Source organism: Bubalus bubalis, chromosome 10 (genome assembly GCF_019923935.1).
Source record: "Bubalus bubalis isolate 160015118507 breed Murrah chromosome 10, NDDB_SH_1, whole genome shotgun sequence".
NCBI lineage: Eukaryota > Metazoa > Chordata > Mammalia > Artiodactyla > Bovidae > Bubalus > Bubalus bubalis.
This window is the reverse complement of record NC_059166.1, coordinates 30,740,071-30,762,339: the sequence shown is the minus strand read 5'-3', so window position 1 is coordinate 30,762,339 and position 22,269 is coordinate 30,740,071. Positions and strand designations below refer to the sequence as shown.

Genomic DNA, 22,269 nt, shown 5'->3' with positions numbered 1-22,269 from the left:
CATTGTAGGAACAGAATCTTAGTGTATGAGTTGAGATGAAACTTAAGTGGAAACATATATATATACTCAGCAGAGGCTTTGGGAAAAAGAGTTTTCAAGTCGAGAACAAGTCAAGGGTTTGAGGAAGCTATGGTCCTTGAGGGACAGTAGTATGGTCTCACTGCAGTATGAACTGAGGGCGTCCACTTGCAGTCATGACACGAATGACTGAGGGTAAGGGGAGGTCTTTGCTATGCTCAGTTGTCTGGACTTTCAGATATCAACCATGCTTCTAACTTTTGCTGTCACTTCCGAGGTGACTGAATTTCATTTGAGAGTTTCCTGTGATATCAGAGAGCACAGGACTGAATTTATGGGAATAATTTTTAAGCAACAGGAAAAGGTGGGGTCCTTCCCCTGGATTTTGTGACCCTGGACAAGTATGTGAAAGAACGATCTTTCTTTTTATGTTTTGATCTCTCTCTCTTCCATTTGCAGAGCTCTACATAGAAGAGCTCTGAAGGGAGTTTTTCTCATGGAGAGGAGAGTGGAAGGATACGGAAGCATTCCTGCATGGTCTCTTGTTCATTTTCCCCTTCCGGTTATTCAGTTTGGGGTTCTATGGTTGCTCTTCTCTAAAACTTGGCCCAGGAAACAGACTTCTCAGGTCCTCTGAATAGGATATGTTTTCAGTAGCATGGATAAAGGGAAAGACAATCACTGGAGAAGATCCAAAGGCCACCGTGTTTACAGGGAGCCTTTGGCAACTGGGCTGGAACCACTGCCCCTTGCCTGCCTGAGAGGTGAGAACACCTCTCCACCAAGCAAGACACAGCCTATTCATTACCACCTGGAACTTTTCCTTTCTCATGAAAACTTCCAGATTCAAGGTTCCCAGACTTCCTTGGGTTCTCTTGTTTGTAGTCTGAGAAACTCTGACCTTCCAAAGGAAATGGGCAGGACTGTGGACACTGATACACTGTTGATTTCGTTGTTTTAGGTGCAAAATCTCCACTCCCTCAAAAGAAGGACCCTTGTTTGCTAAGGGTCCATCCTTAACACCAATCACTTAACACCTGAATCAAATTATACACATCCAGTAGAGAGGAAATTCTTTCACACCAATATGAACACAGAATTTATTGTTATACAGGAACATCTATTTTGGTAAAAAAAAAAAAAATTACATTTTTTTTCTTTCTCTAGGTTGGAGCAGGGATAATTTCTGTGTTTGTGCTCTATGTTTGCAGAATGGCAGGAGTGTGGCTATCAGAAGAGGATGGCACACAGATGGAGAAGCAGCTCTTGTGAGTTTTGTTTATGGGCGGAGGATGAGTTCGAGACAGAACTGACCTCAAATTTCCCAGGAGAGAATCCTGTCATATCTACTCCAGACATGCATGCCAAGGGTGACCTGACTGTATCATTCCCCTCCCCAGGGCTGTGTCTTCACAAAAAGACCACACAACTCAGAGAACAGGCCAATCTCTCAGCTCAGGATCTTTTCTATATTCTAGATCTTCTTTATTTTAAAATTGAAAAGTGACAAGTCTGTCCTTGGCCACAGAACACTATGTCTACATTCATGTTCGAAAGAAGAAACTCCGTTCACTTCATGGAACTGCAGGATTTGCAGCAACCATAGTCTAACAGTCTGTCGCAAGTGTATTGGATGTTTCAGTTTGCCAGACCTGTCATGAGAAATTAATTACAGGATGTTGCAGAAATGGCAAAGCTCCAGCAGCATCTTGCATAGTTTAATATAGCCCCATTTCCCCATTTCAATGTATTTGTGGTTAGATAAATCCTCAGAAATTTACAGCTGCTATAGACTAGTTTATTATGTACTCTGCCTGCACACATGATAAGTATAATAAGAATTTGATGTTCTTAAAGTACATAGATTTCACTGACATTTCTTTACCACTGTGGAAATATTTAGTTGCTAAAAGTAGCATCTGCAGAAACTTCTGAACATTAACTTCTGTAAAACAAGCAGAGATGGTTAAAAACATCACAGTGCTTAGCCACCTTCCATTTATTTGAAACTGAAGAACTGCATCTCTGTAAAAGTTGTGTGGAGTGTTTCTATAAAATGGTCCCATGAACAAATAGAAAAAAAAAATTAACTATTGATTCTCAGTTGAAAACACTGAACAACTGAAGTGACCACATTTTTCTCCAGGGAACCTTCTTCCTTTGGTTTTGAGACTGCTTTTTCACAAGCTTCAGTTGTTCATTTTTTTTTTTTTTAATTTTATTTTATTTTTAAACTTTACATAACTGTATTAGTTTTGCCAAATATCAAAATGAATCCGCCACAGGTATACATGTGTTCCCCATCCTGAACCCTCCTCCCTCCTCCCTCCCCATTTCATCCCTCTGGGTCGTCCCAGTGCACCAGCCCCAAGCATCCAGTATTGTGCATCAAACCTGGACTGGCAACTCGTTTCATACATGATATTTTACAGTTGTTCATTTTTAACATGGCAACAATCTATTTTCCTCACCTGCTTACTTTTTCCTCCTTTTGACTTTCTTTTTTCCTTAACTATGATTGTCCCCTCTCAAGTCATCTCATTTCAAGCAGCTTGAAAGACTGGCAATGTAGGTCTACTTATATAACTGTTGCATTAAAAAAAAATTCCTGTATTTTCCTCTACAAAATTCTTTCACAATTCTTCACAAGGAACCAAGTGATGATTTAAGAAAAAGTGAACTATCATGAGTAAAAATCAAACTGTTTAGTACCTTTAGATAGAAACGACATTGAAGTATATAAAGTTGGACCATTTTGTAATAGAGGGAGAATGTGTTATGCATGGTTCTTATATATGTACTTTAGATTGTGAGTAGAGGGTAAAATTGTACATTCTTGGCAGCTTTATCCTCCCTGTTCTGAGACCATCAAAATAACCCATCCAAAATCATAATGAATTTGAGGTGTTAGAAGAGCAACTTTCAAAAAGAGGGGGCTCACATTTGCCTGATGTAGATTTGAAGAGGATCATTAGAAAAAAGCATTCTTTGTGTTTACAAAACAGATGTTTTTATGTTATCCAGTTCCCGCCTTAACTTAAAAGTATTTCCTATTCATTTTAATAACTAGAGCAGAAAGATATGATGAATGCAGTACCTCATTACCAAGTTCGCTTTCCGGGTCTCTGAAGAGAGGAGCTGTCTACTTTTGCCTAGTAGGTCCATTGTTAACCCTAAATGATGCTGACATCCAATTCTCCTGCAGATAATTGGGTCCATCCATAGACTGAGTTTGCCACTCAACAGAGTCTTTTGATTGACATGACTCTTGATGTTTTTATTTTCTCTTATGTGACTGGGATGGCGCCTTTTCTGTTTTCTTGAATAATATGTTACTGTGCATGTGTAAGTTTGATTCTATAGAATTGATTTCTTAGAAAAAAGTAAGAATTATAGTACAGAGTAAAGATCTTGCAAAACAGTTATGGGATAAAGACATTATCAGGGCTTTTTTTTTTTTTTTTTTCTTAATTTTACTCAAAGATGGTATTTCACTTTATGTAGGTCACTGCTGCATGAAAGACACAGGAGACGTTTCTAGTCCCCGAGTGTGGTTGTAGGTGCATCAGGTTGCTTCCTTAATCTTATGTGGGCAGGAGATAGACTCTAGGTGTGACTGCTTCATTTTACCCAGCACCTGAGGTGGGTGGGGCCCTTCAAGACCTCCCAGTGGAGTCTGACAAACCTCCATGGACAGTGAGCATTTACTTGACAAGTTACTTAACCTTCAAAGCCCTGGTTTCCTTATCTGCAGCATGGAAGATTTTATCTTCCTCCTAGGTTTAATGTGAAGAGTAAATGAGGTCATGTACATGAAGTACAAATCTGGGGACTCTCTTCTTTAGTCAAGTTCAACGAGGTAGAAATCAGTAAATACAAGCTTTAAAAAGTTGGACTGGTGAAAAATGTTCCCATAATTTACTTAACAGATATGGACCTCAGGTGGAAATCACTGAAATTATGTATAAAAGTGTAAGGTCATGACTTTTTATTATAGTTTCTAGAACTTTCTAACCCTCTGAACAGTATTTGTCATTTAAATATATGACTAAAATAACATGTCATATATAGTTACAAAATGGTAAATTATTTCCCAGATAGTCTTGCTGAACTTCCTAAAGAGAAAAATATCTTTCTTTGATAAAACATTTCTATAACAGAAATAAAATTAAGGTCAAGTATTCATTTTTTTTGAAAGAAACCTTACACAATGTTTCAAAAGTATGAAGTGTTTGCCATTTAAAAACACTATTTTAATATTTAAAAGGTGCATTTTAAACATGAATTTGCATTCATAAGTATAAAATATTTCATGTTTTAAATCTTTATGAAACTTGCTTTATATTCTAGTTTTACAAATCCTACTCGTATAGTTTTGGTACTGAAGAAACTTGAATCTTCAACATATAGTGGAATGAATAATTGGGAAATAAATTTAAAGAATGACATTATTTATATCTAGAAGTCAAATTGTTACTTATTTGGAGAAAAGAGACTATAAAATGGGATAAAATTTAGTAATTTTAGAATAAAAATAAAACTAATTTATTACTAAGTAACTATGTAGTATTATAAATCTTCAAATGGATTCTTTTTTAATACATGTGTTTATTTTTGGTTGCGCTGGGTTTTCATTGCTGTGTGGGCTCTTTTCGGGCGGTGGTGAGCAGGGGCTACTCTCTAGCTGCAGTGTAAGGGCTTCTCACTGCGGTGGCTTCTCTTGTTGCAGAGCACAGGCTCTAAAGCATGTGGGCTTCAGTAGTTGTGGCTCCCAGGCTCTGGAAAGCAGGCTCAGTAGTTGTGGTATATGGGCTTAGTTGCTCTGTGGCATGTGGGATCTTCCCAGATCAGGGATCAAACCCATGTCTCCAGCATTGGCAGGTGGACTTTTTACCACTGAGCCACCAGGGAAGCCCTTCAAATGGATTCCTATGTCTGATTTCTCTGCTTAATTATAACCTGGACTTACTACTTGGAGGGCACTTTTATTATCTCCCCCACCCTACTCTCTCTCACGTTAGCAAGGGTGGTGAAGACTTTTTGTTATGTATTCATGGATAACCCAAGTTTTGTCAATAGGACAGAAAAGAAAAGAAATGGGCTTTGAGCAGAAACAACTTTTCCTGGTGTTTGTCATAATTGTTAGTTTGTCTTCAGACATTGCAATATAAAAATAATCCTTTAGTTTTCATATGAACGTTGGGATCTCAGCAAATGTTAGGTCCTCTGACATATTATTTTATTATCATCTTAATTTAGAATCTTTTTGCAACTTGTTGAAATTCTTTGTTAATTAAAGCCCAAATCAGAGAACCAACACATATCTCAAAACTATGAGCTAAAACTCCACAGAGCCACATGTTTTTAATTATCAAGTACATTCACAAGACAGAAAAAACAGACTGGTGCAAGGGTGACTCAGGCTGCCTGGGTCCAGCTGTACCTGGAGCAGAGACACACGCATCCAGAACAGGGGAGCTTGGTGCTATCAGAACACACTTCTGTGCTTATCGCCGAGGGCCCAAGCAGTTATCACTGCCACTCATCACTTCACCAGTGAACCCCCTGCCCAAAGTTCTATACAGCAGGGGCACGTTTACCAATTTTCATACTCCTACAACATGTGCAGGGGAAGAGTCAAATATATTTTTACTAGAAGATTCTTCACATTGGGTATACATCTGGGCAAAATTTACACCTCAGTGCCCAACACTGTTTTTCTCACTTCTTATTTTAATGGAATCAGTTGTCTAATTTGGTAAATAAGTTTTCTAATTTTATATTAGTCTTGACCTTCTTGAGGTTAAATATTTATTGACAGACTTACAGTCACACAGTTGAAAAAGAAGAGCCAAGTAAAACACAAAGGGATGAAATTTCCTATTTTATAACCTCACACTTCAAAATACATAGTCAAATATGACACTGTTACTCTGGAACTAAAGGAATAAATAATCCAATGTAAAAATTTAAAAACAAGTGTTAAGACTAAAATAAATATTAAAACAATTTAAGTCTACAAATCACTTACATGCTTCAACATGAAATGCCTTTTTTTTAAAAGTAAAAAAAATATTTGGAAAACTGTTGCCAGGCTTGCCGAAAGTCACTTTTAGTTTACGTGTATCAAGTTATACATACGATTCATCAAAACAAACACATTTGTTACCTTTTAATGCCTTTCTTATTTGGAACATTTTGAATACACAAAATCCTGAAGCTGCTTATCTTTATTTTAAATAAAGTTAAGTTTCAACAGCATATATTTCAATTCTGAGCATAACATCACACATATAACCACACTACAGATATAATAATATTAAACGATTACTTAACAGACATTCTAGCAATACCAACACTTTTTCTTTGTACTTGCTGAGTAGCAATTATAATTTTTCTTTATTGATTTTCCAACAGTGGTAATGTAATTTTGATGCAATTACTAATAAGCACAAGTGCCATTATTTTGATCAACAACAAACCCGATGGTTTATAACAAGCTCAAAGGGCCACATTTATTTTCCACCCATACCTTGCTTCTGATTTTTCTAGATTCTTTCATAAGGATAGAACATAGTAGATCCTTTCTTCCTGGCCATCTGAAATTTCTGAACTCTGAAGAGAAATTCCATTTGGTTTAATTTGTCATTTCCTTTCTGTATATTTGGTTCTTTCCCTCTTCATTCTTCAACTCTTTACTAGGAGAAAATGACACACAATGTACTAAGTGACATACACAACCACAGGACCAAAACACTGATTTGTCTTCTTGAATATATCCTAGTTTAACTTTTAGAATTAAAGTCTGGCTTGCCTCTTGAACAAACTGTGAAAGTCTTTCAGTATCATCAGCAGTTGCTTAAGGCCTGCTCCAGGGCTGATCAGTTAATTTCAGCAAGAAAGAAATACATTTCTCAAATATATACAGTAAGCATTGCAAACCCTGGGCAACTTCTAAAATTAAGTGCAGACAATCAGAGTTGATGAAATTCTTCATTCACTGGAAAAAAACTGTCATGGATGCTGCTTCAGGGTTAGTGACTGGAAAGCATGTAGGCCGTTTTATTAAACAGCACTCTTTCATTTAGTTTATGATGATGTCTACTTTTAGAAGTGGGTTAACTATTATAGTTTTTCCAATAAATCCCCAAAATGGCATGTGTCATTTTTGATTGAGCAAGATAGTGATGGTTAACTATATATCTAGATGCAGCTTTGAACTAAAACAAATTATACTATTAATACAAATCCAGAACCAACAGGCAGATGAAACAAGAAGTTGCTTCTTTAGAGGCCATGTGGTAAGTATACCACGATCACAGGGTAATAAACGAGGGACTGAACCTGAAATTTTTTAATACAATTGTTCATGTATCAGTGATGAGTATCTGGACTACACAAAATTGTTTTGTCTTCCCTCTGAGCAGAAACGGCTTAACATGTGGTTGCTCTCAGGAGACAAACTTCAATCTAAGGATGATGGCCAGCTGCTTAGGTGTGGGCAATTCCATTGATCACTCCTGAGAAAAGCAGAGGCTAGAGCATTACGCTGGAAAAAAGGATGTGCTAATAACCATTGCTGAACCCTAACCAGAAAGGTTAGGGAACATCTGTGCCTTTAAGGTCAGGCCCAATCTTTTATTTTTATTTTTTAAAATTTATTTTATTGAAACATAGTTGATTTACTACGTTGTGTTAATTTCTGCTATACAGTAAAGTGATTCAGTTATACATATATATATTCTTTTTCATATTCTTTTCCATTACAGTTTATGGCCCAATCTTAAATAAATGGCTGTACTACCCTTTGTATGAAAAACATGTACACCAGGGGGAAAACCCTTTGTCAGTCCTTGTTTCCTGATTTTAAATTTGCTAAATTAGCACTATGTATAGAAGCCCTGAAATGTTTCCAGTGAACATGCTCACAAATGCAACTGAGGTAGAGTTTAAAAAGATGCAGGTATGGTGTGCCAAGGTACAATCTCACCAGGGGCGAAAAAGGGCATCATTCTGTCCTGGTGGGTATACAGGTACAGTATGTAAGGCTTGCCTCAGATTAGGGTCTGATAACAAGGGGAAAGAGGCTCAAATGGATGCTGAGCACAAGTCACCCAGGGACCCTATAAACATCTGTAAGGAACAGTGAGAGAGGTAAAGGATCTCAGAGGGGTAACGAGGCAAAACAGAGTGAGAGGAGGAGTTTATGATACTGGCAGGACAAAAACGAGGAAGAAAAACAGAAAAGGGAAGTGGAGAGAACAGCTGGAAATGAGTGAGCTGGATGCTGCATAAGATGGGGCAAGACTGAACGGTGAGAAATTATAAACAGATGAGCCAGGAAGACCCTCAGGAGATGGAACCTGAGGAGAAACTGAACTAGAATAAGCTAAAGTAGGCAGTGAAGACAGCACATTTATGTGAAATGACTCAGATTAAGAAGAGGAAGGAACACTGAATACAGAATATCAAAGACTGTCTATGAAAGGGAGCAAGGGGACAAAATAAAAGGAAAAAGAGAAGAGAGAGTCAGGTGCACACCCTGGACAAATAACAGGGCACCAGCAAGGGGGCCTCAGCAGCATGATGCTGGCTGCTGACGGCACAGGAACTGAGAGCCTGGGAGACGGCGGAGGCCTGCTGCCAAGGGGGTAGATGCCATCTCACCAAGACGCTGGAATGAATGCGAACCCGGGCTTTCTCTGCACATCTCCTCATTAAGGAACCCCATAATGTAACAGAGGGAGAGCAACAAAGTGAGGGCCTTTTAAAGGCAAATCATATGAAAAGAGAAAGCAAGATTTCATAGCAGGGTTTTAAAAATGAATAGGAAACCAGGTCAGTATTTGTGTGTATGGTATGAAAAATAAGATTCATAAAAATACTGCGCCCTATTCCACAAGAAACTCAATCCAGTGAGTATTCCTCAAAGGTTTGCTGTGTGGCTAGACACCAGGAGAATTACTGGGGGGAGAAAATGTGAGCATTATAGCCTTAAAGTACTGGGTTAAACCCAAATAGACTCTTTGGCCAACCCAATATTACCATTTAATCAGAGTTAAAAGGCAAAGCATTGTGTAGCAGAAATAACTCTGAACTCAGAGCCAGAAGATCGAGTCCTAGTTTAGGCACTTTTAAACTCTGGGTCTGAGACCTTAATTTCTTTACATGTAGAAAGAAAGGGCTGTATCAGAAAATTTATGAAATTATTTTTGTTTTAAAAGAAATGATCAAGTAGTTGCTGAGTATAAAAATCAGAAAATACACACTGTAAAATGAAGGATAAAAAATCACTACAGTTCCATCATTTAGAGATAACCACTCACATGTGTTGATGTATATTGTTCCATATTTTATGTATGTTATATAAAAATTATTTTATAATCATTTTTAACTTACAAATTTATCATCTTTCATTTTTAACTTACAAATGTATCATCAGTCTTTTCATGTCTATGAAATACTTCTATGATATTTTTACTATTTTAATAGTCACATGGTATTCTATTTCATAATCAAGCCTTTATTCATAGAAATTGATTTTTTCCCTTCCATTTTGAAACCTTGAAGGAGTAGCCTTTTAATTAAATCTCTACATATACACTTAAATACTTTCCTACAGTAAATTCCTGGAGGTAGAACTGTCAGGTCAAAATATATGAACAATTCGAAAACTTAAGAAGGAGCTATACCCTACAAAGGATTATTTTAATATTATTACCAGCAGTATATGAGAAAATCCACTTCCCCACACTCTCATTAACACAAGGCTGTGTAAGTCTGAAGCTTGCTGCCATTTCATGAAGGAAAAATACCATCTCGTTTACTGATTTAATTTCTATTACTTTGATCACTGGAATTGGACATATTTCAGATTTTCACTGATATATATATCAGTGAAATATATATATATATATATATATATATATATATATCCCTTTAAGAATGTTCTGTGTATCCTATGGGTCAGTTCTCCTATTGATAATCTTTTCCCTCTTGATTTTTTACAGCTTTTTATACGCTGAGGGTATTAACCCTTTGTCATATATTTTGTGAAATTCTTCCTGATCCCAGGTCACTGGGATCTTCTTTACAGCTTCTGCTTACACATTTTTTTGTCTTTGACATAAATGATTTTAAAGGTTCTGTTATTTAGATCTAAAAATCTGTTTCAAAATATGTTTTCTAATTCTGATATCAATAATAAAAAGTCATTCCTTAACACTCATGATCCTACAATTATTGATTTATAAGCTTTCTGTATGATGAGAAAAGTAATGTGATAGAGCTTAACATTTCACTTTTAATAGCCAAACTCTCTTCTGCTAATAGAGAAAACAGAGGTCACCTTCTTTAGAAAGTCCTTTCCTGTCCTTCTTCATCTCTCACCAGAAAACATCATCATGTCCCACTCACCTCTCTCAGTGGAAAAAGTAGTCCTGAATTTGAATTTGTCTCAAATTCTCCTCTTTAGTTACTCCCCTTATACTGCACGTTGACCGGCTCTTCTCAAGGGGCTCTTGGCTTATAAATATTCTTGTAATTCCCTCCGATATAAAGATTTTCTCTATATCCTGTGTTTTCTACTACCTACTGCTCAGCCTTTTCTTTCAAGTCCAACGTTTGGGAGAAGTGGCCTCTTCTGACAGGTCTTCTCCCTGTGGGCTGGAGACAATCTGACTCACATTCCAGGATTCTCATTCAAAACCTTCCTCTCCCAGGCCACAGCCTCTTGGCTGCCAAACCCAAAGGCATTTTTCAGTCCCTATTTGCTTCTGCTCTCTTTGACATGTGGCCTTGTTAACTATGCTTTTCCTAAACCTTCCTGTGGACTCCGTGACGTGACTCTTTCCTGGTTTCCTCTCACCTCGATGAGGGTGACTTTCCGGCTGGTTTGCTCCATCTTCTTCCCCTGTGTGTCCATGACATGTCCTCGGTTCTCCTGGCTCTGTTCTCTGCCCCACTCAGAACTGCAGGAGGGGAAGAGTGGAGACAAGGAGCTAGTGAGAAAGCTGCTGCCACAGCTCCAATGGGGCTCTGATTCAGCAAAGTGGCAACGGGAATAAAAAGGGAGATAAATGGGAGGATCTGAGAGAAAAATATTCAACAGACCACATGAGTGATTATATATGTGTCTGGGAAGCAGGGAGTTGCTGAAAATAATGTAGAGATTACAAACCTTAGCTGGTTGGGCTCCTTTTTCTACTGTATGAGGGGACAAGAATAAAATAAAACCTACTTATCCCAGAAAAATATTAGCTCCCTTGGAAAAACCAGAAAATTTATCAAATTGTGTGTGTGTGTGTTAAAGTGCAGGAGATCCCTTAGTGACAAAGAAGGGAAGAAGACGTTTACGTAAAGAAAACAGTGATAGCCCAACCTGTGAGATGGGAATGCAGTGTTTCAAATGGTTTCCTATTAACAGTAACATAGAAGATGAATACTTTATGGATGTATATATAGTAATGCAAATTATGTTAGAGAAAAGAAAATACAGAAATCATGAAAAAAGGGAAATTCAAAGAATGGAAGGCAGTGTCTCCTCTCTAGGATGTCCAGGAATGGTGGTAGACATCATGAAAGAAAGTGAAGGTGAAAGTCACTCAGTCGTGTCTGACTCTTTGCAACCCCATGGGATGTAGTCCATGGAATTCTCCAGGCCAGAATACCAGAGTGGGCAGCCTTTCCCTTCTCCAGGGGATATTCCCAACCTAGGGATCGAACCCAGGTCTCCCGCATTGCAGGTGGATTCTTTACCAGCTGTGCCACAAGGGAACCACAAGAATACTGGCATGGGTAGCCTATCCCTTCTCCAGTGGATCTTCCCAACCCAGGGATCAAACCAGATGCAGTACAGACAGATTCTTTACTAAATGAGCTATCAGGGAAGACATCATGACAGAGCCCAAAAAACAGTACGAGAATTTAAAAATGAAGCAATAAAGAGGACTGAACAATGACTGCTGTGGACTGAATTGTGTCTTTCACAGGTTGAAGCCCCCAAAGTTAATACATCTTACAAAGGAGGTCGGGCCTTTAAAGAAGTAATTAAAGTTATATGAGGTCATAAGGGTGAGGCCCTAAGCCACAGGATGGTGTCCTTATAAAAAGAGGAAGAGACACCAGAGAGCTCTTTCTCTCCATACACACACACAGACAGGAAAGGCCATGTGAGGACATGGCAAGGAGGTGGCCGCCTGCAAGCCAGGAAGAGAGGACTCACCAGCACTCAGCCCTGTTGGAACCTTGATCTTGAAATCCCAGCCTTCAGAACTATGAGAAAATACATTTACATTGTTTAAGCCACCAAGTCTCTGGTATTGTTACAGCAGCTAGAGAAGTCTATAGGGAGCCGTGTAAGTAAAGGGCTTCTCAGCAGGAACAGTGGTAAAGAATCCACCTGCCAATGCAGGAGGATGTGGGTTTGATCCCTGGGTCAGGAAGACCCCTTGGAGGAGGGCATAGTGACCACTCTAGTACTCTTGCCTGGAAAATTCCATGGACAGATGAACCTGGTGGGCTATGATCCTTGGGGTCACAAAGAGTCAGACATGACTGAGCACACACATATGTAAATGAAGTGAAGTCAGAAGACTGAGAAGGAAAAGATGAGAAGTCACAAAGATGAAAGAACAAATAGAGCACATTTAGAAAGTAGGAAAACGAGGAGACAGAAAGGAAAGGTGGAGCTCTGACCCAAAAAGCACTGATAGCTTACTATCTTCAGGGAACCTACACGCTAGCGTCACAGAAAAAACTCAAATGTCTGTGATGCCAGGGTGATAAGGAGAACGAGGGAAGCAGCCCAGGAATGACACAACAGGACTCGGTAAACTGGAGAGTGGATGACTCATCTCAGGGAGGCAACCACTATCCCAGTACCAGGGGAGGAAGCCCTGGAAGAAGTGGAGCTGGGGTCCAGAGATTCAAAAGAAATATGGCACATACATTTTTGTGAAACACAGTGGACCTGGACTGTATCTTGCTAGCAGTTGTTTTTCTGTTTTTTAAATATTATTTTAAAAACTGTTTAAAACATTTTTTTTTAGTATTGTTGCTCTGTGCATTTCCCTACCCCACTTTGTTCCAGTCATAGGGTGCCCTGCTGGCTTCCGGGTATTCCAGGCACCTCCATGCAATTGTGCCTTAGCTCCTGCCCCTCTTCTGATTTCTAGGTCCTTTTCTTTTTTGTTCACCTTGTCTCTACATGGTTTTTAAGACTTAAATGCTCTTACATCTTTGGCTTTTCCTAACCACTGCAGAAAAATCAGACTGAGTGATCCTTTCCACCTTTTTTTCCTTACAATGTACATACAATCTAACAGAAAGCTGCCCTGAAAAATACAACATTTGGACTTCTGCTTGCCTCCTAGATGGAGTAACATGGACCAAGTAAACTGCTCACCTAAAACAACCACAAATATTGGATAAAACATATGAAACCATTTTCAAGACATGGAACCATAGGCAACAAAAGAAAGTGATAACAAAGAGATGGAAAATAAATGAGATCAGCCCTATGATCGCCTAGCTTACTGCCTTGAGAGTTTCCAGGCTATAGCACAGGGAGATGAAAATGGTGTGCAATGTGGCTGACTCCCTGAATGAGGGCTAGGAGTCTGAGGAGACCAGGAAGGCTATAGTTCACAGATTGCCAGAGAGGAGAGAGTGGGAGAACGTGAAGACTTGCAAGAGTCCCGTTCGAATTTTCAGCAGAGTACAGGTGAACGTATACATCTGAGGACATGTCCTGAGGGCAGGGACAGTACCTACTTCCATCAGCCAGGATGGAAAACCTCACAACTCAGAAAGCATTAGGTAGAATATCTAAAAGGGATTTTTATCAGTGGTGAGGAATAAACAGTCCAAGACTAAACACTGTTCAAGTCCCACCTAACAAATCTAGCTAAAAAGAAGTACAACTTAAAATTATCAGAAATAAAGATCAGAGTGGAAATCAGTGAAACAGAAAATAGATAAACAATAAAGAGAAATCAATGGAAAAAAAGCTCGTTATTTTCAAAAAAATTCATAAATCATTTGCCAGGCCGACCGGGGAAACCAGAGTAAAGAAATAAATTCTCAACACCAGGAATTAAAGAGGCAATGTTATTACAGATTCTATTCATATTAAAAAGATAATAAGGGGATATTATGACTACTTTATGTCAATAAATTCAACCACTTGCATGAAATGGAGAAGTTCTGTGTAAGACACAGATTATCAATGCCTATATAAGAAGAAAAGAAAAGAAAAGGCAGAGGAACCAGAGATCAAATCGCCAACATTTGTTGGATTATAGAGAAAGCAAGGGAATTTCAGAAAAACATCTACTTTTGCTTCATTGACTACACTAAAGCCTCTGACTGTGTGGATCACAACAAATTTTGGAAAATCTTAAAGAGATGGGAATACTAGACCACCTTGTCTCCTGAGAAACCTGTATGCAGGTCAAGAAGCAACAGTTAGAACTGGACATGGGACAACGGACTGGTTTAAAATTGGGAAAGGAGTACATCAAGGCTGTATATTGTTACCCTGCTTATTTACTTTGTATGCAGAGTACATCATGTGAATTGCCAGGCTGGATGAATCACAAACTAGAATCAAGATTGCTGGGAGAAGATATGCAGATGGTATTACTCTAATGGCAGAAAGTGAAGAGGAACTAAAGAGTCTCTTGATAAGGGTGAAAGAGGAGAGTGAAAAAACTGGCTTAAAGCTCAGCATGCAAAAAACTAAGATCATGGCATCCAGTCCCATCACTTCATGGCAAATAGAAAGGGAAAAAGTGGAAGCAGTGACAGATTTTATCTTTTTGGGCTCCAAAATCACTGTGTATGGTGATTGTAGTCATGAAATTAAAAGATGTTTGCTTCTTAGAAGAAAAGCTACAACAAACCTAGACAGTGTATTAAAAAGCAGAGATATCACTTTGCTGATAAAGGTCCATACAGCCATGCTATGGTTTTTCCAGTAGTCATGTATGGATGTAAGAGTTGAGTTGGACCATAAGGAAGGATGAGCACCACAGAATTGATGCATTTGAATTGTGGTGCTGGGACTCTTGAGAGTCCCTTGGACTGCAAGGAGATCAAACCAGTCAATCCTAAGGGATATCAACCCTGAATATTCATTGGAAGGACTGGTGTTGAAGCTGAAGCTCCAATACCTTGGCCACTTGATGTGAAGAGCCTACTCACTGGAAAAGACCATGATGCTGGGAAAGACTGAGGGCAGGAGAAGAGGGCAACAGAAGATGAGATGGTTGGAGAGCATCACTGACTCAAAGGACATGAGTTTGAACAAACTCTAGGAGACAGGGAAGGACAGGGAAGCCTGGAGTGCTGTAGTCCATGCATTCGCAAAGAGTTGGATGTGACTTAGCAACTAAACAACAACAATATAAGAAATATATAACCTTAATGGCCGTACTTGCATTAGACACATTGAACTTGTAGTTAAAAATCTTCTACTCCAGGCCCTGATAGCTTTACTAGTAAGTCTACTCAACATCTAAGTTACATCAGCAAAAACAGTGGTGGAAGGACTTCTGAAAAATTTCTCCTTCAAATAAGCTATGGGAAAACTGGCAAAAATGGTTTTTTAAAATTTAACTTTAAAAAATTTTGCAAATTAGCCAACAGCTTATAGTAACCTGGAGAATGTTTATTCAAGGATGGTTGACACTTGGTAAGAATTAATTTCTTCTCATGAAAAGAAGAAGAAATTGAAGGAGTTTGGAATGTGGTGATTATAAAGATGGAAAAATATCTAGTGGAGGAGAGATTGGATAATCAGAGTTAACACTTATGACTACGTTATATTAAGAAGAGATTTCATTTATTCATTCAGTTCACATATGAGTGTTGACAAATAAAGGCCTTTAATATTACTGATCATCTGAATTAAATTCTCTCTGATCAAAGCTGTTAAAGAAGTAAAATAGTCCATGTTTCAAAATAAACCCCCAAACTCAATATAAGATACATTAGCAACTAGGGAACACTAATATTATTTAAGGATTAAAACATATTTGTAGAAGCTTCATAAAAAACTCTGACTTGGGCAGCAGATAAACACATCATAGACGCATGAGATACAAAAGGTAAAAGTTTAAGACTTTCAAGAAAAAGGCTTAAAATTAACCTATACAATTTCGTCTTAGTATCAAGAGTGTAGCTTTAACTAAAATGTGTAAAGATTGTTTGCACAGAAGTGACTGACATTTCTTTAAAAAAAAATTAAAAGTATAAATGAGACAAGAAATTCAAGTAGAAAGTGGTGAGAGGCAGTCGTATGTGGCTCATTTACATAGCCTGGTCAATCAGCTAATAAACACATGTTAGGAACTGAATGGCAACACTGCAAAGAAACAAACAAAAAAATAGCTTCTATCCATTTACTTGGGTACAATGGACTCATTTAAGTAAATTAGAGAAATAAAGAAATGACTTTGTTACATACTGCACTATAGCATTTCCATCTTCAAGTCGCCTACAGTTTTGAAATCATGAGAAATGTAAATTCATCCTTAATTCTAAGAAATTATGAGTATAGGGAAAGCCCAAAGGCCTTAGATGAACCTGAGCATTGAGACATAACTGAACTTCTCATGAAGATTTATTTTCAGAAGCTTGTTAAGTACTCTGTGTTCAAAAAGAGAAGCCTAGCTACCCTGACATGCTGGGATGCTTTTTGAGGCTTTTTTGAATTTTCATCTGGAGAGCATTGTGTGGCATCTTCACATCATCTAAAGATATGTATCCAGAGTGATCAGAGGGAGGACAGAATCTTTCATTCACATTTTAGGTAAAAGTTCTAAACTATTTTATAAAACATGTTCAAAGACAGCACTGTTCCCATAATGTATTCAAATATGATCACTTCTGGTTGTTGAAACAGAGTTTTTGTCTGTACTGATCCAGCATATTTTTTCATATGTGTGATCTGTCATTGAGTATACACTCCTCAGAGTCAGTTATTATCTCATCAACTATTATGTAAACTTTCAATTATTCAGAGATTGGTACTGAAAACATACCTTGCAGATAAAATAAAAGACAAAAAACGGGAAGACCTGGAACATGTGTTTGTGTCATGTGACAGGCAGAGTGAAAGTATGGGAAGAATGCAGATTAGGAAGCAGAGGATCTGTGTGCTGGGACAGGGTCTGCCTCTTTCTACCTCTCAGGTCATGTTTCTCCACATGCAGAGGAGGGGCAAGAGCAACGGTCTGCAGGGAAATGTGGAGACTCAAATGTGATGATGAGTGACCGTGCTCTGAAGCAACACAGGGCTTCATATATGATATACAATGATATGTAGTCCTAGATGGGCTTCCCAGGTGGTGCTAGTGGTAAAGAACCTGCCTGCCAATGCAGGAGGACCAAGTCGCTTCAGTCACGTCTGACTCTGTGTGACCCCATGGACTACAGCCCACCAGGCTCCTCTGTTCATGGGATTTCCCAGGCAAGAATACTGGAGTGGGTTTAGCAGGGTTAACCTGAATAAATGTTTTCCTGAAGGACACTCGGTATGGATTCCCTGTGTGTATGTGTGTGGAAGCATGTACCCAGATGTGGGAATGGTGACGTGGGATTGGGAGGGCATGGCAGATACCCGAGCTGTTCAAGGTTGTTACATTCAGGTGACAGTTTGCTGGTGATGTATGAATATGAAGTTTCGGCCTCAAATTAGGTACAATATGCTCTGCAATGATAAAAACTGAGACGTAACTTTGTAAAGGTTTTCAATATTTTTTTGAGGTAAAAGAGATTTTCCATTTGTGTATTAAGTAATGTATTAATAGCAAGTACCAAAAAAATTACAAAAACTTCCTAGGGATTTTTTAAAATAAACACTTTAAAAACTGCTCAAATACTTAAGGCATTTGTAAGAAATCTATAAGGATATATATATATATATATATATATATATAAGTAAATTTATATACATTTATACAGGCCTTTATACAGTAATGCCTTGAAACGGGTGTTTCATAACTTTTGTAGTGTGGTGCTATGAAGAGAGAAATGGAGAAACTGTCCTTAAAAGAAACACCAACTATTTATCACTGCAAATTATTTAGGAGGTAAAGCTGCTTACTGTGCCATAGACTCTGAGCTCAGTCTGAAATCCTGGGACTTGAATGACTGCTGTGAAAGAAAAACAAAGAGTAAGTCACAAATCACAGAAGACAACACTGGCAATATTCACATGCTGAAAATCCACCAACTGGCTGAATGAGTAGAGCTGGCCTGTTCTGAACACAAGTGATTATCAGCATAATGTATTCACTCCCATAGAAAACCAAGGAAACAGCTCTTCAGATTGGTTAAGCACTCTTTGTAAATGAAGTGAGCTTTTAGGTTTGTGTCAAAAAGAGTCAGTTGTGAATCAGCCTAAATTAAGTCAGTAATGCTGTGTTTTATTACTCAAGTTATGCGTTTACCTTTCACCATTGCATCTTTCCTTTGTAATCTTCCCACTACACTCTATATTTTCATGAAGCCACACACTGAACTATGTGTAAAATTCTGAATCTGCAAGCTCTTTGAATCTTCTACAAACTTTGCTCAGTCTGTTTTATTAATGGCACCTCCATGAGGAAATCAAATAAGCACTTTGAGTGGTACCAGGTTACACACTGAGAGTTAGTTAGTTAGAGGTTTCCTCTACGCTTGTCTGTGCTTAGTTGCTCAGTCGTATCCGACTCTTTGTGACCCCATTAACTGTGGCCCGCAGGCTCCTCTGTCCATGGAATTCTCCAGGCAAGAATATTAGAGTGGGTAGCCATTCACTTCTTCAGGGGACCTTCCCCATCTAGGGATTGAACCCAGGCCTCCTGCATTGCAGGCAGATTCTTTACCACCTGAGCCACCAGGGAAGCCCCATTCCAAATCCAAGTATACTCTGGAACAATGGTGTTTGATATGAGACAGTATTTTAGAAATCAATGTTGCCATAAAACAGACTTAGAAATTTTATTTAGAGATAATTACATGTTATGGAAAAGATCTACTTAAACTTCATGTAGAAAATATACATGTTACTGTGTTAAAGCTTTGAATTACATATGAATGAAAGAGATATACCATAACTATCTAATGAAATTCTTAAAAGTCCAGAAAACAAAAAAACACAAAATGAAGTGAAAGGAAAGGAGTAAAACTTTCTGTTTCAGTCTTAACTTCTTTGAGTAACTACTGCTTTCCCAGGCTTATCTCTACTGAAACTTGCTTTGCCTTTTTAGATTTCCTCCTTCACAATCAGATTTCAGCAAGATTTGGCACTGAGCACCTTTAAACAAGTATTACTTTTCTTATCATAAAGATTTCAAGAGGATTTTGTACTTTTCTGGACCATAATTATGTGATATTATTGCTGGCTATATAGCTTTAAATCAAGCACGTAATAAAAACAAGAGTTAAAGGACAAGGAGACTTAGTGGTGAAAGGTGGGTGTTGTCGTGTTTTAAAGAACATCCAAAGAACCAATCTTTTATTTTTCTCAACTATTTGAAGATAATCTGACACAATTAAAATGTGTTTGGGAAAAAAGGTACAAGTACACAGAAAATTTAAATTCAAGGACAAATGCAGACTGCAGAATAGTCTACCTGCCCTTAAGGCAACTCATCAAGAAGAAAACTATCAAAACCTCTCAGAAAGCATCAATTATAACCTAATTTTTTCAGTTTTTTCTCAGGCTTATGGAATAAATTCCAAACAGTGCAATCAAATTCATGGTAAGATGCTTCTTTTACATGGTCTAATTATTACTTCTATCTCTTTGCCCAATGCAAGAGTAACATCTTAAATAAATGTACACATATACAGTCGTCCCTTAGTATCTGAGGGGGGTTGGTTTCAGGACACTGCACCCCCCAGATACCAAAATCTACAGATCCTAAAAGTGCCTTATATAATGGTGTAGTATGCATATAACCTAACAACCTCCTGTATACGTAAACTCATCTCTAGATTACTTATAAATACCTGCCGCTGCTGGTGCTGCTAAGTCGCTTTAGTCGTGTCCTACTCTGTACGACCCCATAGACGGCAGCCCACCAGGCTCCCCCGCCTCTGGGATTCTCCAGGCAAGAACACTGGAGTGGGTTGCCATTTCCTTCTCCAATGCATGAAAGTGAAAAGTGAAAGTGAAGTCGCTCAGTCGTGTCTGACTCTTAGCGACCCCATGGGCTGCAGCCCACCAGGCTCCTCTGTCCATGGGATTTTCCAGGCAATAGTACTGGAGGGGGTTGCCATTGCCTTCGCCATATAGATAACTAATATGATATAAATGCTATGTAAATAGTTGTAAATAAAATGTAAATGCTAAATAAATGGGTGCCAGCGTGGTAAATTCATTTTGCTTTTATGGAACTTTCTGGAATTTTTTTCCATGTAATTGTGAACCATGCCTGGTTGACTCTCTAGATGCAGAACCTGTGGGTAAGGAAGGCCAACTATGTACATGAAATGTTGTAAAACCAGTGGATTAAAAAAAAAAAAAACAACCCAAATCATGGCTCTAATCAGAATTTGAGTCTACTCCAGAGGTTGAGGGAAAAGTCAGATTGAATTATCCATCACTGTTGAGTCAGTGTTACTTGTCCTTGCATACTGCGACCCTGAAAAACAAACAACAACATATGGCCACATGCAGGTCTTAGCAAACCTGTTTTTCATAGACTTTTCATATGAAATGGGTGCTGTGATGTCCTCAGAAATTTGTCTTAAGCAGGTTAAGTTTCCTACTGTATTATTGCATTAGTATAGTGGGCACGTCCAGGTCCTTTCTCATGATGCAAAGGTTGTTTTAACCTGGGTTCAAATTCCATGAACCACAAATTAGAGGGGATCCACATTACAAAGTTTTAACACTGATTTGTAAAAGGACACTTATTTAATTAGGACCAAAACTTCACTTCTAAACACCTTTACTCACTCATTCCTTGGTCTCAGCAGCAGCATGCCATATGGGTAGTTATTCATGGAGGCAGAAGGAGGGGGAAGAAGGAGGTGTCTCTGTGAGCTGTTTTGTTTCACTTTGTCGTTAAACAAAAAAGCCCCCAAGGCTATGAGACAATCAGCCCGTAAGCACCCCCAACCATCAAGGCCAAGGAGCATGACTGCCCTTCTTTCCCTCCTGTCCACTCACACACCTCAGCTGTTTGGGGACTTAATTTCCTCTTCATGGATACCCTTGATAATGGAGAGGAGGGGATGAAGAGAGGAAGATGAGCAAAGCAGAGGAGATGAATGAAAGGGTCAGAATATATAGACTCTTGCTTCCCAAACCCTCACGATTTCTAGTGATGCTCATAAATTTAGATGCAGTGAGACAAACATGAAAGGAATGATTAATGGAATAATTTTCAGTGCCTCCCTTGATTACATGATTTACCGAGGAGAAGCAACTCATAAAACACTGTGTAAAAGAGAAATAGGCCATGCAAACAACTCACCCAAATATTTCTATAAACTTGAAGAATGAATGTAAAATTAGGTAGGTATTTGATCAATGTTTGTTGCAGCAGCACACCAGCTTTAAATAAGGCAAATTTATGATACAATACAGCTTTATTTTCATGTGCTATTTATATACCTCCCGATAGCTACCTTTTCCAAAGAATTAATAACAGCAATTTCTTTTTATACTCACTTTGTAGGAATTTTTTTTAAAAGACGAAAAAAGCCCAACAACTAGGGCTGTTGGTTAAATTATAATTTGATTCTGTTCTTAACTCTATGTGCCCCAAGGAAGCCACTTTTCTCCTGAGGTCTGTTTTCTACTTGAAAAAGCACAGAAGGTACTCAGAATAAAAGCGTGAACTATCATAGCACCATCCTTGCATTTTACAGATGAGGAAATGGAAGCCCAGAGTTACCTAGATTATAGAAGTAGCCTGAAGGTTATAATTCTGTATTCAAACTGATTTAACAGCTTAGTTTAACAGCTAAGCTCTTTTTCAATACAATTTTGTTTGAAAGCTTCACATACAAACACTTAAACACCTAGAAATTCTCTAGGTGAATTGAGGTTTGGAGGCCAGGCAAACCTTGCCTCCCTCGATCGAATCCTGAGCCTGGAGGAACAGGGCTCTATCGAGAAGAGTTTACAAACTGCTCAACTAGACAAACTCTTTCCGGTTTTCTCTACTGCTAAAGTTGTGTTTGGATGGGGGGCATAATTTTATGATTTTGAATATTCATATAAGTTTGCTGTTGATTCTTTGATTTTAG

The 22,269-nt window shown here is 38.3% G+C and overlaps 1 protein-coding gene across 12 annotated transcripts in view; it reads right to left on the bottom strand.

Moving 5' to 3' along the window:
• Nucleotides 1-5,755: 5,755 nt before the first annotated feature.
• AHI1 (Abelson helper integration site 1) overlaps nucleotides 5,756-22,269 on the bottom strand; it is a 219,105-nt gene continuing 202,591 nt past the window's right edge. For 5 of the 12 annotated variants that reach the window (XM_025294490.3, XM_044924197.2, XM_006059263.4 and 2 more), the window contains 4 exons: nucleotides 18,128-18,177; nucleotides 12,242-12,291; nucleotides 10,886-10,988; nucleotides 5,756-6,716 (listed from right to left, as the gene is read on the bottom strand). In XM_025294490.3, the coding sequence (XP_025150275.3) occupies nucleotides 6,656-6,716; nucleotides 10,886-10,988; nucleotides 12,242-12,291; nucleotides 18,128-18,177 (264 nt within the window). In that variant the 3' untranslated portion in view covers nucleotides 5,756-6,655. Of the gene's footprint in view, nucleotides 6,717-10,434; nucleotides 10,684-10,885; nucleotides 10,989-12,241; nucleotides 12,292-18,127; nucleotides 18,178-22,269 lie in introns of all 12 variants that reach the window. The other 7 variants (XR_003111894.3, XM_006059264.4, XR_003111896.3 and 4 more) reach the window with 7 other exon arrangements.